The 16,295-nt window shown below is 55.5% G+C and overlaps 5 protein-coding genes across 5 annotated transcripts; 4 read left to right on the forward strand and 1 right to left on the reverse strand.

Annotated features, from left to right (window-relative positions):
- Positions 1–250: 250 nt before the first annotated feature.
- Positions 251–3,591, forward strand: PUNSTDRAFT_48860 (uncharacterized protein). The gene is made up of 2 exons (XM_007378849.1): positions 251–1,242; positions 1,299–3,591. The coding sequence occupies exons 1-2, from the start codon at positions 611–613 to the stop codon at positions 3,346–3,348; spliced, it is 2,682 nt and encodes an 893-aa protein (XP_007378911.1). The 5' UTR covers positions 251–610; the 3' UTR covers positions 3,349–3,591.
- PUNSTDRAFT_123748 (ANTH-domain-containing protein) lies at positions 3,589–7,558 on the reverse strand (the record flags this gene model as incomplete). Its single annotated transcript, XM_007378850.1, has 12 exons — positions 3,589–4,889; positions 4,943–5,027; positions 5,079–5,228; positions 5,295–5,780; positions 5,838–6,245; positions 6,293–6,429; positions 6,482–6,666; positions 6,724–6,862; positions 6,915–6,990; positions 7,048–7,190; positions 7,247–7,416; positions 7,554–7,558. 12 exons carry the CDS (start codon positions 7,556–7,558, stop codon positions 3,652–3,654), a joined length of 3,222 nt encoding a protein of 1,073 aa, XP_007378912.1. The 3' UTR covers positions 3,589–3,651.
- Positions 7,559–7,629: 71 nt separating this feature from the next.
- Positions 7,630–9,044, forward strand: PUNSTDRAFT_117611 (uncharacterized protein). The gene is made up of 4 exons (XM_007378851.1): positions 7,630–7,924; positions 7,980–8,374; positions 8,426–8,531; positions 8,582–9,044. The coding sequence occupies exons 1-4, from the start codon at positions 7,782–7,784 to the stop codon at positions 8,664–8,666; spliced, it is 729 nt and encodes a 242-aa protein (XP_007378913.1). The 5' UTR covers positions 7,630–7,781; the 3' UTR covers positions 8,667–9,044.
- A 1,379-nt stretch (positions 9,045–10,423) lies between these two features.
- PUNSTDRAFT_110142 (uncharacterized protein) lies at positions 10,424–12,550 on the forward strand (the record flags this gene model as incomplete). The annotated part of the gene is made up of 3 exons (XM_007378852.1): positions 10,424–11,457; positions 11,509–12,004; positions 12,056–12,550. The coding sequence occupies 3 exons, from the start codon at positions 10,424–10,426 to the stop codon at positions 12,548–12,550; spliced, it is 2,025 nt and encodes a 674-aa protein (XP_007378914.1).
- A 2,538-nt stretch (positions 12,551–15,088) lies between these two features.
- On the forward strand, positions 15,089–16,268 carry PUNSTDRAFT_58114 (uncharacterized protein; the record flags this gene model as incomplete). Its single annotated transcript, XM_007378853.1, has 2 exons — positions 15,089–16,042; positions 16,095–16,268. 2 exons carry the CDS (start codon positions 15,089–15,091, stop codon positions 16,266–16,268), a joined length of 1,128 nt encoding a protein of 375 aa, XP_007378915.1.
- Between the last annotated feature and the right edge of the window lie 27 nt (positions 16,269–16,295).

Here is a 16,295-nt window from a genome sequence, read left to right on the forward strand (position 1 = left end):
GGGACGGCTCGGGCGGAAAACTCCCGGGACCTACCTACCTACCTACCGGGGTCACGGGGCCGCGCGCTCGCCAGCGTCGCGGGAGAATCCGTTTATGCACGTTTGAGGCCAGATTGGCTCAGATATCGTCGCTGGACGGGACGGGGCCGACGTCGGGGATGAGCAAGGGCACCGCGCTGTCGCCGTCTGATCAACGATCCATCACGTCGCCGAGATGAGATGAGCAGTGGGCGCCTTGCATGGGAGGAAGCCGACGCGTGCGGGCCCCAGCTGCCTCACCGGTACTCACGCACTTGGCTCAAGCTGGCCGCCTTGGATCCGTGTCGCTTCAACGTCGCTAGAAAAATTGCTCAGGCGGGAATGCGTAAAGTAGTACGTGATACGGCGCGGCTATCAGAGCCCTGAGGGCACCGTAGTTCGCGCAACGCGGGTAAAGAGGCCGGGTCCGAGCAGCCGGAGCTGGCGTTGTGCCCCAGCTTCGGGAAGGTGATCGCGCGCAGGCAGGCTATGGGCTAATCCCGTTTTCCTCTGGCCGACCACCGTACGCTGCGCCGGGGCGTTTACTCTGCTCGCGGCCAGCGCTGTAACTACCTCCTCCTCGTCCTGTATTATGTCCCAGCCCTGGCAGCCCCAGCAGCAGCAAAACCGCTGGTGGTCCCGCACATCCTCCAGGGACGCCGCACAACCAGACTCCCTTCGCCAGACGCACGCTCATTCCTACACGACACACTCCACCGACGAGAAAGCCGCCAACAAGCTCCGTGCCCCCTCCTACCGACGTGTCCCCTCCGCATCCAAGCTCGCCAACGCATTTGGCCTCGGCAAGTCCAAGAAACAGCAGCCCGAGCTTGCCATACAAGACCCCCCAGACTCATCCAGGCCCCCCGCATCCCCTTTCATCCAAACCGCTCTTCGCCACCAACAGGAAGAGAGGCCGGTCAGGCTCGGTCGCCCACCAGCTCGGTCGGTCTCCACCGTGGCCACCGAGGCGGAGCCCAGGACACCCTCCGACGCTGGCAGAAACCGCGGTTCCGTCCTCACGCTCTCCGACCCGGATCCCTTCGCTGCCCATGTCGTCTCGCCCACCGCTCCTCAGGACCGGTCGCGCCTCTCCGCCTATTCAGACAAATCCCAGTGGGATCAGAAAGCTAGGAAGCCGATCCCGGATCGTTTGTCCTACGCATCTGGTTCTTCTTCGTTATCGTACCACACTGGCGAGAGTTCGGGCTCTGGAAAAACGCGGTCCGTAATTCAGTCCCTTTTTCTCCATGTATCATTCAATTGAGTCCACTGCGCAGGTCCCGTAATATTGAGGCACGCCAACCATGCGCAGAGCCCTCCAAACTAGCCTCTGCCTCCCGCGTCATGGACATATCTCAGTCAACCTCCAGGCAGGCCGCTTCATCCACACTGACAGACGCCAATAGGCGCAGCAATCCTCCTCCAGCTACCGCAACCCGACCTCCATTACGTCCGCGTGGAAAGACAGAGTCGGGATCTTCGACTTCGCGGGAGGGAACCTTTCTTCCCAAGGATCAAACCCGACCAGCGCCTTCTCCCGCTTCGTCACACCCATCGAGTCGGAGCGACTCGCCCGACGCCCCGGTGGTTATCGTTCGCCAGCCGTCTAGCACAAGATTACGTGTGCATGCACCTCCGTCGGCGCCCCCAAAGATTGGCCTTCCGCCTCCGCCCCTGCAGGAGGCGCGGACGGAGCCCTCTGCCGAGGATGAACCTTCCGACTGGTCATCCACTCGGCTTTCCTTTGCTTCATCTATATCGTCGCATCGCGATATAATACAGGCTTTGGAGAGTGCTGGAGCTGGATTCGAGCTGAGCCGGTCTCCGCCGCTTCTGCCTGTCGACAAGCCGCCGTACCCGTACCCGTCTGCCGAGCCGCAAGTCGGAAATACTGCCCCGCAGACCGCCATGCCGAGCAGGATGTGGAGTACACCGGCCTTGACACTACCGCTCAGGATAGACTCGAGTCGCCGGACCTTGAAGAAAGCCGTCTCCCAACAGTCGCTCGGCAGTCAGGCCGCAGCCGCCCACGCATACGCGAGCTCGTGTTCCACGCCTCCAGCTACAGTTGTCGGTGACGACGGTCATGCGCATCCCGTCGGCAGAGCGCCGCGCAAGCAACGTTCTTTCCACACCCCGCGTTTGCCCTTGCCTTCTGTACCCTTGCCCACCCAACTGCGTCACGCCAGCTCCTTCGGACTTTCGTCTACCAACGATGCATCGCCGCGTAAGGACGCAAAAGAACCGGGCGAGAAAGATAGCAGGAGAGCCAGTACAAGTTCCACGCATCAACCAAGGAAGCGACTGTTCTCGGGCCCTACTCTGCGGCGTTCATCGACACAAGCGTCGCAGACGACACAACAGGACGACGTGCGCTCCCTCTTCAGTCTTCAGACCGATGAACAGCACAGTTCCCGGGGGCTGCCCGGTTCCCCGTCCGCTCCTGCCTCGCCTGTGCTTCCGCCCGGCGACGGGCCCGCTCAATCACCCTGGTGGGATGACTCGTCTACATCAGCGGAGAAGGCGCTCGCCGATTCCTCGGACTGGGAACAACCTCAGCAGATCCTGAGTCCGGCGGAGATCACGCAGCTCGAGGCGGAATTCGATGAGCAGGATGGCGAGCACTCATACACGCGCTCGCGGGGTGCATCATTCACATCGGTCAGCACGGCGAATATGTCGCTCAGCAACCACGGTCATGCCGATCGCCCCACCTCGTCGGGCGGGTCCAGTTACATCGCGAACATGCGTTCACGGGATCGCCCTTATAGCGGGAGACTCGGTGCTGATTCTTTCCAACCACTCACGATAACGCCAACGTTGCCTTCGAGGAGTCACTCGATGATGTACAAATCCACGCCCAACCCTTCGCTAGCCACCCGGCCCTCGACTGCCCAATCCCCTCCTGCCTCGCCGCTGCAGTCCTCGACCCAACCACCTCCAAGACCTTTGACGGGTTTATCTCCACCACCACGACGTCGCCCCACCGTGTCGAAAGTGACGGTCGAGGAGCAGACAGTCGGCCAACTCCTGCTCCCCGGTGAACTGCCCACGAACACCGCGAATAAGCGTGCGAGCATCGTGCCCGTCAACCCCCTATCGCCTCCGCCCATCAGACGAAGTAATCCGTCAATGCGCAAGCCGACCATCGCACAGACGCTGCTGTCGAAAGCGCAGAAGCCGTCCTTTCTCGAGATCGGTGACGGGAACATCGCCGAACGCGGGAGGTCTGGGCCTGCACGCTCGGACCGGCGACCAGTTGCCGACAACTTCCTGGACCTTGACCGGTCCTCTTTCGACACCGTCCGTAGCGATACTCTGGAATGAGGATTATCGACATTGGATGCCTTCCGCCCCTTTTTATTTGCTAATATGCTGTCTATTAGTTTGAATCCTTTGCGCCACTCATTCTCTACGATGTGCGCTATAATTCGGTCCATAATGCTTTGAGGGTATCCACACATTTCTTCGTTCTTTGCTTCGTGAATACAATCACTGGACATACCATCGTTCCTTTCGATACCTCGAGGAATATTTTGATCTGTAGCTGTGACCATGCATATAATCCCCCGGAAATAGACTGCGGCATAGCCCAATGCTAGAATACACAAATCGGTCGTAACTAAGCAATTAGTCTGTTTCGTCGGTGTGGTATCCTGCTCTGCGCATTGCTCCGAGACGATGGCGAGCTGCACCGAGCTCCTTTTCGAGCCTAAGTATCTCGACTTGTTGCTCCATCTCCCTTCTCTTGAACTCGAGCACTGCCATATTCTTGTAGTCGACATCCTCTTCTTCGGCTTGCCTCGCGGATACCGCCTTGACCTGTCGGACGAGAGCCTTCACCGCTTCAGTGACTGCTTTTGCAGCCAACTCGAGCCGTTCCTGAGTCTTCGACATCAAGCTCGCTTTCACGCGCGACGCCGCCACGAGCTGTGCGGTGGCAGCAGCAACCTCGTTGGACGCCACGATAAGTTGCTCCAACGAATGGGTACCTGACAAGACGCCGTCGGCGCTCTCAATGAGCAAATTCGTGGCAAATGCAACGGCGCGAGCCGCAGAGATGAGGCCCTCGGTCCACCGGTTGTTGCGCTTGTAAAACTGCGCCGTCGTGCTGGAACCCTTTCCTTGGGCGACGATCTCTTGTTGAGATTCTGTCGCAGCTTGGATCAGACGTGCAATTGCATTAGCGATTGCCATTGTGGCAGCGAGAATCGAGTCGTGGACCTTGATATCGATGGCGCTGAACCGAGATGAATCGCGGGGACGAGATATGAGCTCCTGCAGGCGGGCCGTGGCAGCTTCGATGGCTTGCGCGGCGCCCATCATCTCCTGCTCTACGAGATCGCCAAGATCGCCGTTGGCTTTCGCCAGTGCGCCGCCCTTGTTGCCCTTGGGGACGAGCCCGTCGATGATCTCCGATAGCTTGGTGAGGGCCGCTCGAACTTCTCCATTGCTGCGCATCGCAACCTCCTTCCTTGCCGCAGGTTGCATGAGATCCAATTTGTACGATTGCAGATTCAGGAAAACTCGCAACCCCGACTCTCCAGCTGTCCTGGCCTGGTTGATGATTTTATCCGAAGCGTCGTCATCGGGGGCTAGCCGAGTGATGCCTTTGGTGCTGATCAGAACGTCAGACAGTGATTGTGCGAGCTCGTTGGCTCCTTTGATGACTTCGACGTGGTCTCCGCCGGTTTCGCCACCAAGGTAGAGGTTGAAGACCATCGCAAAGTCCGTCGCCATTCCATTCGCCTTTTCAATCATCGAAAGGGTATATTCAGGCGTGGAATTGAGATTGCCCGCTTGTGTAGGCGACTCCAATTCATACAGGGCATTGTCAACCTTCTGCACGCAAGCTTGCAAGATCGAGTCTGAAAAGAAAAAATGTCGGTGCCGACGTCATGAAAGCTTCAAGAAATCCTACCGATGATCTGGTTGAGCTTCTTCCGGTTATCAAGAATCAGAGTGTCAATTTGCGCGTTGGTTGCTTCCTCGGCGATGTTTTGATGCTAAGAGCATATATTGAGTACGTCTCAATATCACATACTGGTCGATTTTACCTGTTGAGCCTCCGACAGCTGAGCAATCGTGCTGTCCATCCCCTCATTCAAGATTGCGATCTCCTGGTCCTTCTCCTCACGGAGGCGCTCCATGTCGGCAGCTTGCGCGTCAATCTTCGCGAGTAAATCGTCGATTTGAAGTTGTTTGGCCTGACAGTGTCGACGTCAATGTCAGCTCACACCCGATACGCTGTAATGCGAAGTGGAGAAAATCACCCGTAAGGAATCTTCAAGCTCCGTGAGCTGCCGATTGTATTTCGACATGACAGTCGAAACTTCGGAGCTCTTCGATCGAGAAGCATCTTCCGCTCGTTCGTTGGCGAAGTTCAGTTCGCGACGAAGACGATCTAGCTCATCCTTGTGGGATGCCTTCTGTCTATCAAGGTCAAACCTGGCCCGGTCGCGCTCGCGAATCATGTCCGCTAGCTCGATGTTCTTGGCCTTGAGATCCCGCTCCATACGCTCCATCTTGTCGATAGCCTCTTGAGCAGAGTTAGCCTTAAGCTGGAATTGCTTGAACTTCGCCAGCATGTCCAGGTGCTCCGTGCGCAGCTGGCTGTACAGTTTGGCCAGTGCCTCGTATTTGTTCCGCCAAAGCGTAACTTGATCTTGAAGTTGCTTGATCAAATCATCCTTCGAAGCCAGCTGTTGCCCGATGTTCATGCCAACGGTGCTAAGCTCTCCCTCGAGCGCTTTCACTCTCTAGGTACGCTTATCAGATAACAGCACTGCCGATGCCAGACCGGCCATTTTACATACTCGATCATATTGCTCGAGCATGAGTTGATTGCGCTCGTATTCGCCTCGAATAGCGAGGAGCTGACGTTCAAGCTCGTGGACTTGTGCTGCAGCCTGGTTATTATACTGCATCATTTGCTGTTGCAAAAGCTGTTCTTGTGCAAGTCTTTGCTGCTCGGCTTGCTGTCTTTGACGTTCCTCGAACTCCCGCTGTTGCTGAGCCTCGAGCTCGAGTCTGCGCCGTTCTTCAGCTTCACGAGCAGCCTGGAGTGCCTTCTGCTGTTCCTCATACTCCTTGAGCATGCGTGCCTGTTCACTGACCATGGCGGCATCAGCAGAAGGCACCGGAGGAGGAGACGGTGCAGGTGCGGTGGTGGGGCGGGCAGGCATGGGAGGCGCCTCGCCTTTGTCCGTAAGATTAGGAGGATCCTGGCAGAGATCAATGGTCCGAAACACAAGAGGGTCACGCTGCCTACCTGACCGAGTTTAGGCACGTTGATAAGGCCGGTAAGATACTTCAGATTTGAGCATTCATAGTAAAACTTGCGCAAAGCGTGGTGTTGAGAGTTGTACCGCTGAACCAAGGGAACCAGAGCATCTGGGTCGTTGGTCTCTGCAAATGTTGATCAGCAATAAGGATATCTCAGGCACTGAATCAAGCCTACTACGATGCATGGCCCTGAGCATGCTCGTGATGAAGCGATAGATGCCCCAGCTCTCCTTCACCAACGGAACAAGGGCCGAAATGCGGCATTCGTTGTTTGCAGAGCCTTTGAAATGAGCAAAAATGAGGCGCTGGAAGGAGTCAATTTGGTCTTGAAGCCCCATCAGATCTGAGATAGTCTCATAGCTGATGCATGCCCTCGGTCAGTATATGTCGTTTGTCCACAAAACTCGGTATCCATACCCTTCATTAGGATCGTCTATCCCTTTCAGGCTTATATACTCTTCATATTCAAAGAGACCATTGAACTCGGGCCGTAGCCGATGGAAGCGGAGTTTGGCAAGGATGAATTGCACGTAGCTGCGGATGAGAGGTCCATACCCTAAAAAGCTTCAGTCAGTACTCCCCCCAACCAACGATGATTGACTACGAACCCCGCGGGGTTTCATGCCCAACCGTCCGAGCGCATGTTTCGAGCCATCCTGTTTGTCCGTGAGCTTCTTTGATCGTCTATAAAGTATGGCGGTCAAGCGATACCCGAAGAACAGTATGTTGCTTAAAACTGACGATGGGATGGCCTTCTTGCAGGACCTTGTGAACAGTGATGAGCGCCTTGAAGGTCTGAACTTCATCGGATAGGATAGGTTGCACGCGCAAGCCACTCCAGAAGGATATCGACGAATGATAGTCCCATGTATATACGATGCATTCTAATGATAATTGATGAGCCAAGTTAGGTAGCATAGACCGTGAACAGCAGGCGTACTGCGAACGTGTTTCTGCTTCGGGGCAGTCTCGTCTGGATTCGTGGCTTTCTTGATGTTGATTGCGAGCTCCGATTCCGCCTTGTCCTTGTCCACCGGTCGAGTTGGATAGTGGACCTCGTCACCGTCAATATCGAAACCTCCAGTTTGCCGCGTGCGGCCACTCCCGTACCTGTCAAACAAGACAATCAGCTGCAGCCACCTTGTACGAGTGAAATGAACGGCTTACATCGTGAGTTAAGGATGAGGAGCGAGGATAATCGTCGCGGCAGGTCGCCTTGGGCGAGCGCAGCCCCGGCAGTTGCTTACGTCATATACGCGCTGCACCGTGACGCCCGGCGCGAAGCACCTTCTCCGGATCCGTACTGTATGCTTTTCTCCGTCGCAGCCCGCTTTGTGCGAAGGCCACGCACATATTTCTCGGCATGGAACTCGCACAAACTGTCATCCGCATTCTCCCCTAGGAGTTGCATATCCACCACAACCAACCCGACCACTCCGTATAAGGCTCGCGGTTCGTCCGTTTCGACGGCCGCGATGATCATCACTGGGTTCATACCTATATCCTGCTTTGCACTTGGTACCTGGCAGGTCAAGAGGCTCAAGTGGAAGGTTGCATTGATTGATGAGCTGGAGGAGAAGATGGAACGTGATCCACTGCCATTACCCAGCCGCGTCAAGTAAGTATAAGCTTGCATAATTCGCTCGAAGCCGATGACTCATGTATGCTTCCAGCCTGGATGTGCTATCCAACTTTGCATATCGAAGAGTGGTACTATCCGGAAGGTGGGACCACGCGCATACTGTCCTGGTTGGTCCGCGCGTGCGTGAAGGTACCAACGGATACCACGTCGTTACTCCACTCGTCAGAGAAAACGGTTCGACTGTATTGGTCGACCGTGGTTTTGTAACAAAAGACGCAGCCGAAAATGCTCTACGCCGTGGAACATCGGACGATTCTGCAGTGCAGGTGTACGGGATCATCAGAACCGGTCAGAACCGCAACAGGTTCACTCCAGACAACCACCCGGAGAACGGTGAATGGCATTGGCTTGACATCGGTGCCCTAGCAGAACATGCCGGCGGAGAAGCAGCCGGTGTCCAGCCGGTGTTGATCGAGGAAATATTTGGTGAGCAAGTATGCCTGCTTGCAGTGTGTGACATGACTAAAGAGGAGCAAGATGGACACGGTGGTCAAGCGGCGTCGAGGATAGCCAATGCTATTCCGGTTGGTCGGTCACCGACAGTTGACGTGCCCAACTCACATTTGTCGTATCTAATAACCTGGTGCGTTGCTACATCCGTCCCTGTAGAGTAGAAGATTAACATGGGATCAGGTATTCCCTGTCTGCCTTTACCTCTGTCATGTTCCTGCGGCTGTTTCTCAATCGTAAACGAGCTCGCGGACGCCTGCGGCTATGATGCAGATGTGCTGCAGTTGCTCGGCACGTATCCGATGCATATTGGGGCAAGGATTCCGCGCCTTCGAGGTACACTGGCGCAGATGAAGCACGAGTCTCGCACAACACCGCTGTTGGCATGCTCTCTTAGGGCGACACGTAGCCGCGAAATCTTCGGTAGCACTCTGCAAGGTCTTCGTATCGCGGCCCTGGTCTGACCGTGCTTTATCGCGCGAGCCATTCCTCTGGAGGTGCTATGCACCTCTATGCGACGTTTGCGACGCATGGAAACCAAAACCAAGTTCCTCCTTCCATGTGGTGATACATATCCAGACCCCCTGCAGCTCGAGCGTTGCGAACTCCAGGTCACTGCTTGAGCCTTAATTTCAAGTGCTTAACATCGTACAATATCGTTCTCAGCGTAGTGATGACTGAGTACGCGGCATGTCCGAACAACGCCGAGATTCACGTGCGCATTAAGAGCGCTGGAGTGCAACCGAGGGGCAGCACAACCGAAGGGCCTCTTTGCCTGATGTGTGCTCCCGTGGAATCCTGCAACCGCACAGGACATTGCAGCTGACCTCCTAACTCATACCACCTCCACGTTGATGGCAGAGACTGTACCTTCCGATGAACGTACTGTGAGCAATCGCCAAGGACGTATTCACTTCACCGGCGACAAGCTTTCGCGTACGTCCGGTTCATCCGACGGGTCCAATGCGTATAGTAGCCTCGGTCGAGGGGCACCTCCAAGCCAACGGAGGAAGAACCTCGCTTCAACAGGAGCCGCACGTCCTGCTGACCCCATTGACGACATTCGGCAACGCGTTCGCTCGTTGGAAGGATTAAACGGGATTGCTGGACCGTCTCGGCGTAGTAATGCCGCCGTCGCTGCTACAGGATGGGTCACTTCTGCCGGTCTTCGGGGGGCTGATTCTTCGCCTCGCGGGAAAGGATCTGTTGGACCTTCGGACGGAATAGCTGCTCTGAAGAATAGCCTCGGGTCCTTCAGTAACGAAAGCTTAGGTATGAGCATGTGATTATCTGCGCTACTCGAGCTTATTTCTCTCGAAGCCCAGGATGGTGAGTAATTGTGCACAACACCCCCGATTTTGACTTATTCAGTCAACCAGATCCTGCAATAGTGGAGGATGTACAGCGTATCATGCGGGCCAAGGCACGCCACGACGCCCGCGTCAGGAGTTCACAGTCAAGCCCCACGAATAATACCAGCTCCTACACTACCGGTATAGTGCCCGGAACCAATAGGTCTTCGCCAATACCTTTTCCTCCGTCAATTCGGGGGACGCTCGGGGCAAACGCAGCTACACCTGTGCCAGAGGCTGATATTGACTTCAGTCCTTCCGTTGGCAACGATGTTGCTCTGCATCCAGTCCCATTATCGGTCAACGACGGCGCGACGTTGGACTGGTCTGTCCATGACGCCGCAGACACACGTCACGAACGCAAGTGGAGCCTCACCGTGGGGAAGCGCAAGGGAAAACACAAGTCAACATCCCCCGCAGGAGTCGTGGAACAACAGGACTCATTATACACAGGTAATGCACCCTTTCAACGCCTAGGATTTCGAAGTCATATGAATCGAGCTACGTGTTGGCAGACAGACTCAGCAGGATCAAATCCAGGGCATCCCCGCGCACTTTAAAAAAGGCGCAGATCACTAGCGACCAGCTTTCTCGACGCTACGGTCTACTGTTTCCGTCACTGGCAGCGGGAAATAAGCCTCTGGATATTGCGCAAGTTGCACGGTGGTTTAATATGCAAGAACCTATCGTCCGTTCCTTCTTGGACCAAAGTGAACCCCTGACCTGGCTCAAGCACCTCGAGCGTCGACAGCCTGAAGTACAGAATCGACTACCTTGGCTCATGACTGCACGTATTGTCGAAGAGTACTGCAAGGCTCATGCCAGAAATGATGCCGCTATGGCCACTATCCCGGAGGACTCCACTATCACAGGCGACATGTCCATGTTGGACAAGTCACCGTCATGGAACTCACAAAATGTTGTGAGGTCTCGCCCAGTGTCCCTCTTATCTCTGGAAGCGGCGAGATCAAGGACTCAATCTAGCCACGCGTATGATGTCTCGTTCGAGCCTTCCGTCGAGTCCAGACGACATGCCCGCGGCAGCCATTCCATCCACAGCATAAACGGTTCTTCGACTGGCCACAAGGCGGCGTACATGGTCGACAGCCCCCGAAGCTCCCTCAGTAGTATCAATCTTCCTCGCCTACCCCCTCATGGCCCATCGCCCGGGCACTCGCCATCAAACAGTCTTTCCCATCGCCGTGACTTTGCGAAGCGCTTTAGCGGTCGCGGCCACGACAGTGACGACGGTCGTTCGTCAGCGAGAGAGTCCTTCGAACGCAGTTCGATATCAGATGACGCTCAAAGCCGCCCTGTATCGGGCCTACATACCCAGAAGCAACCTAAAGCTATCATGCGTCCCTCTGCACTGCACGTGCCCAACCGAGATACTGGTGACGACGATGAAGGAGGGTCTCGGCATGATGTCAAAGCCGACGAAGATTTGGAGACGGAGTTACCGGGATCTTCGACTGCCAAACCGTTCCCCCTTGACACCGTGAAAGTTCGTCCACCGTTGGAGTACAGGAGATCTCAGACGGAGCCGAACGCCGCTGTCCCAAGAGAGGGCACGTACCTCACGACGCCTCGAGCTATGCGTATCTCTTTACCATCCTCTGACAAGCGCCCTCGGCTGGAGACGGTTCCCAGTCACCAGCGGGTTGCAAATGAGGAGGGTGAGCGAGAGGCTTACGAGAAGAAGTCCCGGTATGAATGCCCATTGCATCTCAACTCAGCCTTTTCTGACCTCGCCAACAGACTGCTGGAAGACGTCTCAGCGCAGAACCACAGGTTGAGACAGTTGCTCAAGCGTGTTTCTGGTATTGTCAATGAATACCATGATGTTCAAACTACCGTCGCAGGGCTATCCAACGGGACCGCCAACTGGATATCGTCTGATGTTGTGGACGCGTTCTCCCACGATCCGGCAGCAGTCAGTGGCACAGCTCGCCGACTGAGGGGCTGGAAAGCCGTCGAGGATATTCATCGTAGGATCCAGCGCCAGCGTGAAGTACTCGACCTATTTGCCCAATCAGGCGCGGATGAGCAATCATTGCTACCGGACAGCGGTCTATTTGACCCGCCTGTCAAAGCCTTAGCCACCCTTCTGGAGCAGTTGGAAAGCGAGCGCAGCGACATCATGGCGAGGGCAGAAGATGTCGCGAACTTGCTATTGAGGGTCAAGGAATCGCATCAGCCCACGAAGCAGGAGTACAATGAGACGTTGGCTCATGTTTCCGTGGTCTACCCCGAGGTAAGTAGCTTGAATTTCGCGTGCCCCACCGACCATGACATGCACTCGCAGCTTTCCCAAATCGCTGTCCTGGAGGAGAGCTACAAGGATCATTACCAACAGCTATGGGAATTTGGCATGGACGTGCTGACCCTTATCCTGGACACCGTGACACCTTTCTGGAGATTCTACGGTCGAACCATCGCTGACGACGTGCAAGCATTCCTCGTGATCCCGTGGTATCGCAACGAATACACCGGGGAGTCTAAGAGGTACCCAATTGAACACTTGCCACGGCGGTCATTTCGGCACTGGATTGGTCTGCTCTTGTTCGGTATCTCGAGCGTTATGCTTGCTGCAGCGGAGGCGAAAGTTGCCATCCTTGCAACCACTCGTTATCGCATTCCGTGGCTCGCTGATTCCAGCTTACGGTGGTTGATCATCCCGTTTTTCTGGATGGGAACTTTAGGATTGTGGTTCGCGTTCCTGATTCAATGTTGTATTGTTGGATTGGAGGCTGGGGTGATAGCCTGGTGGTTCGGATGGTTAATTCGAATATTCTCGTAATCAACGCAGGTTCTTCGCTTTCGATTCACTGGAATTTCCTCTCGTTCGTCTGTATCTTTATGGCTGTCTTGCTATCTGAAGCTCATTGGACATACACACATCAGTCGCAGCTAGTGCATCGTAGCATTCGTATGTCATTATCGCTGAGTCTGTGACGTTGATGCTGAGGGCTCTGATATCAAGGACGGATTCGAAAGATTGGGCACCCTATTCTCTTCAATGCACCTACGACAGAAACCTAGGACGAAGCAGTGATTTATATTGGGACATCCCTATGGACCACAGCACTCACGTCCGCCAAGAAGTAAAGGAACTCCTGTAGCTCTACAGCCGTGGCATGCTATGGGCTGCCTCTTGATGGCTGCAGCTTGCAGAATGGTGTTGCTGCGCCTCCTCTTAGTAGGCAAGGGATCGCCCAAAGCTGACCCGCTGGCTGGGTTGTTCAGAGCAGTCTCCTGAGATTCTGTCGGCCATGGCGATGTATCCGGACGAACAGCTGTGGCCACCGCTCCCTGTTCCATCTTCGACGTTATCATCGCTGTTGACGAGGAAGCCTGATCCGCGACCCTCTGGTTGGGTGATTCCAGGCTCGGCCCTTGCACCCTGCTTTTGGAATCGGCCTGTTTCCGCTTTCGGGTCGCCGAATTTTTGCGGGCAGAGGCAGCCAAGTTCTCGGGAGCTGTAGGGTCAATAGGTCTCATAGAGTAACGGTGAACGAATCGCTGCGGAAGCATGAGCACGCAGAAACCTGCACATGCAGCGCAGCTAACACGTACGTCTCGCAAGGTGTTAAGGAGTGGACCATCTGGCAATCGATGTTGTACATACTGGCGCTCGGGCAGAGATTCGATCTGAAAATTATTCAGTGCATATAGGATGGCAGAAACCCAGAGCCATACGATGCTTTGCAGGATAGATTCGTTTTTGTGCATCGTTTGCTCTCCACCTGCCCATTGTTGAAGTAGTTCCCATAGACCGGCAGGCGGATTCATGAAACGGAACGTGACCACAGGCGCTTGTCCAGACCCTGAGTTACTATCAGGCAGCGCTGAGGCAGGTTCGACCACCGTAGTCACAAGTATCGTAGGAGCGGCGTTGAATTGCGTGGCCGCGACTCGCTCACATACCGCCGGCTTCCGAGGGAAAAGCCATCTGGTGGAGGTTTTTTCACGGAATTCAAGCACCAGGTCGAAGCCGGTAGGCGGACACGAGGAAGACGGCTGAGATGGCGTGACTGTGGATTGGACAGGTGCTGTAGGAAGCGCCTGTATCAGTAGACCCAGCGTCCTGAGTTGTTCTGGTGTCGCTTGTCCCGTGGCGGCAGTATGTAGTAGCGCAGTGAGTTGGGGGCTGTTTGCCGCTGCCCGGTTGACTTGGGCTATAAGCTCGGACGACACCGAGCTAGATGCGGTGGAGGGAGTGGGTTGTGCCGGCGTATACTTCACCTCGACAATTGTGGTATTGATGAATGAATGTGGTCCTATCTCTACATCACATCTCCCAAGTGTGCGAGAGATATGCGGAGGTGGTACGACATCAGGTTGTTTTCCTGAGCGAGCTTTGACTGAGAATTTCGGCAAGTTCGATTGCAGCCATCTCTGGCGAGCTAATTGAGCGCGATGTCAAGACAGATAAAGCGGAGCAGATCACGCGGCGTACACTGTCTCAACGTCTGCAAGACGGTGAAGCTATCCGGCGGCTACAGTTATCTCGATCATCCTGGCACTCGGAGCGTAACCAGGCGCACCTGTCCGCTACATCGTTCAGCGAGTCTTCTGCGTCGCTGTCTTCGAGCTCCCAGTCCGGGTAAGGTCCTAAGGGCAGTTCTATCGCAGCCGCCATGATCGCAGGCAAGCGGTGGGCGTTCACCCCTTAATGAGTGCGCTGCTGCACGTGATCGCGCGCGCTTCTGCACAACCTCGAACGATCATGTCAACCCGCGTCCGTGAGTTGCACATCCCCGGTTGCAGGAGGCTGCACTCACATCGGCATGTATAGAGAAGGGGGGCACCTCGTTCAAGCCTCTTGTCAAGTCCCGGCTCAGAAGCATATCCACTTCTCGGCAGCCGTCAGCTGCAGCAGAAACCTCATCTCCTGTCCAACTGGCGGGCGGGCAAGTTACTGATGCCGCCCCTCCCTCTCGTTCATCCGAAGAACATCGATACGGTGACGCAAGAAACGATGAGGATGTGTACGCGAACCCGCTCGTATCCCCTCCGCTGCCTTCAAGAGACACATTGGAAACAACGGACCAGGACGAACCTCATCCGGTGGTTACCCGCGTGACCAAGGGGAACTCCATTGTGGTTGGGCGATCCAGACAAATTCCACCCGTAGTCTCACGGGCTCCTCGAAAACAACCTGCGTGAGCACACATCGCACTCATTTCCGTGGTTCTGACCTAAACCATTTGCGTACTATAGGCATTCCTCTTTGCCAGAGCCGAAGGAACAGATACCTACCCAACCGTCAGCGCCTCAAGTCGTTCCATTCAGCAACGCCTGTGGAACCATCTCTCTCCCCAGTGACCATGAAATAATGATACCGTCCGAAGGAACAGCTCCTGCCGGTCCTACAGATTTATCAGAAGCCACTGAAACACGAGCACATACCGCGCGCGAGAATGACGGCAGTTCAGCGCCAGCACGTAGGAAGCCTCACCCTCGCAAGGAGAAGGGCTCTGAAACGGCGGAGGCTGTTGGCTCCGCACAGGACGCTACCTCGGCCAAACGCAAGCGCGCGAAGAAACCTGCCGGTAACGAACTTGGAGACGCGGAAGCTGGCGCGGATTTGGCGAAGGGACGTCCACGTCGCTCTTCAAGCACTCCCACTTCTCCCTCGCGGAAACGCGGCCGGCGAGGAGCTCCGTCACCGCCTCCCTTCGACGCAGACCTTGATCCCGGCGAAGAGCTTGATCCCACAGCTGTCACCATGGCCGCGCTCTGCAGTGACATTGGGGTGGGTAGGGTGAGCTCCAAAGCGGCCCTCATTCGCCAGAACCACGCGAACTGGAAGGCGGCGAGCAAGACCGAACGTGCCCGTATATTGGCTGCACGGGAAGCAAAGAAATATGGACGCCCAGACGAGGACGTGGGAATCGATCGACCTGCTACGGAGGATAATGTAGACCATGCCGGCAAAGATACTCCAGATGAGCCTGCAGCAGGGGATCCGTCCACTAGTGCGGGAGTGACTCGGCAGCAAGCCACTTCCACCACCTCAGAACAAGATCCATCCGACGGTAATTTCGATTATGACCAGGCGGTGGGGACAAGCAAGTACAACGTGCAGGTCCGTATCGGTCCGAACGGCGAGATGGTTGTCGACGAGCAGTCTCTCTACGTGGATCGTGCGGAGGACGAGGACACCAATATGGAAGGATATACGCACGTCGAAGAATCGGACGCGACCAAGTTCGTGAATTCCATGTCTTACAGCAAGAAAGCGAGAGGGTCAAGATGGAGTGCAGAAGAGACTGAATTATTCTTCCAAGTGAATATCATCCGTCGCCATGCTCGCAACGAAACGCTGACTTATTGTACAGGCACTGCAACAATTCGGTGAGAACTACGAACTCATTTCCCTGATCCTCCCAGGAAGGGATCGAAAGGCGTGCAAGAACAAGTTCAAAGCGGAAGATAAACGCAATCCCAACCGTATAACATACTGCCTCAAGAATCGCCTGCCTTACGGTACGCTGCTGGGCAGTCGACGTTAATCATGCCGTGCATTGACTGCCTCTACG

This window comes from Punctularia strigosozonata (assembly GCF_000264995.1).
Source record: "Punctularia strigosozonata HHB-11173 SS5 unplaced genomic scaffold PUNSTscaffold_1, whole genome shotgun sequence".
Taxonomy (NCBI): Eukaryota; Fungi; Basidiomycota; class Agaricomycetes; order Corticiales; family Punctulariaceae; genus Punctularia; species Punctularia strigosozonata.

What these genes read in the sequence shown, in the direction of transcription:
- PUNSTDRAFT_48860 (XM_007378849.1), top strand. Translation starts at nt 611, where the DNA reads ATGTCCCAGCCCTGGCAGCCCCAGCAGCAGCAAAACCGCTGGTGGTCC. An exon ending in TCGGGCTCTGGAAAAACGCG is followed by an intron (nt 1,243 to 1,298) that starts GTCCGTAATTCA and finishes TCCACTGCGCAG; the next exon opens with GTCCCGTAATATTGAGGCAC.
- PUNSTDRAFT_117611 (XM_007378851.1), top strand. Translation starts at nt 7,782, where the DNA reads ATGATCATCACTGGGTTCATACCTATATCCTGCTTTGCACTTGGTACC. An exon ending in CCATTACCCAGCCGCGTCAA is followed by an intron (nt 7,925 to 7,979) that starts GTAAGTATAAGC and finishes GTATGCTTCCAG; the next exon opens with CCTGGATGTGCTATCCAACT. An exon ending in GTTGATCGAGGAAATATTTG is followed by an intron (nt 8,375 to 8,425) that starts GTGAGCAAGTAT and finishes AAGAGGAGCAAG; the next exon opens with ATGGACACGGTGGTCAAGCG.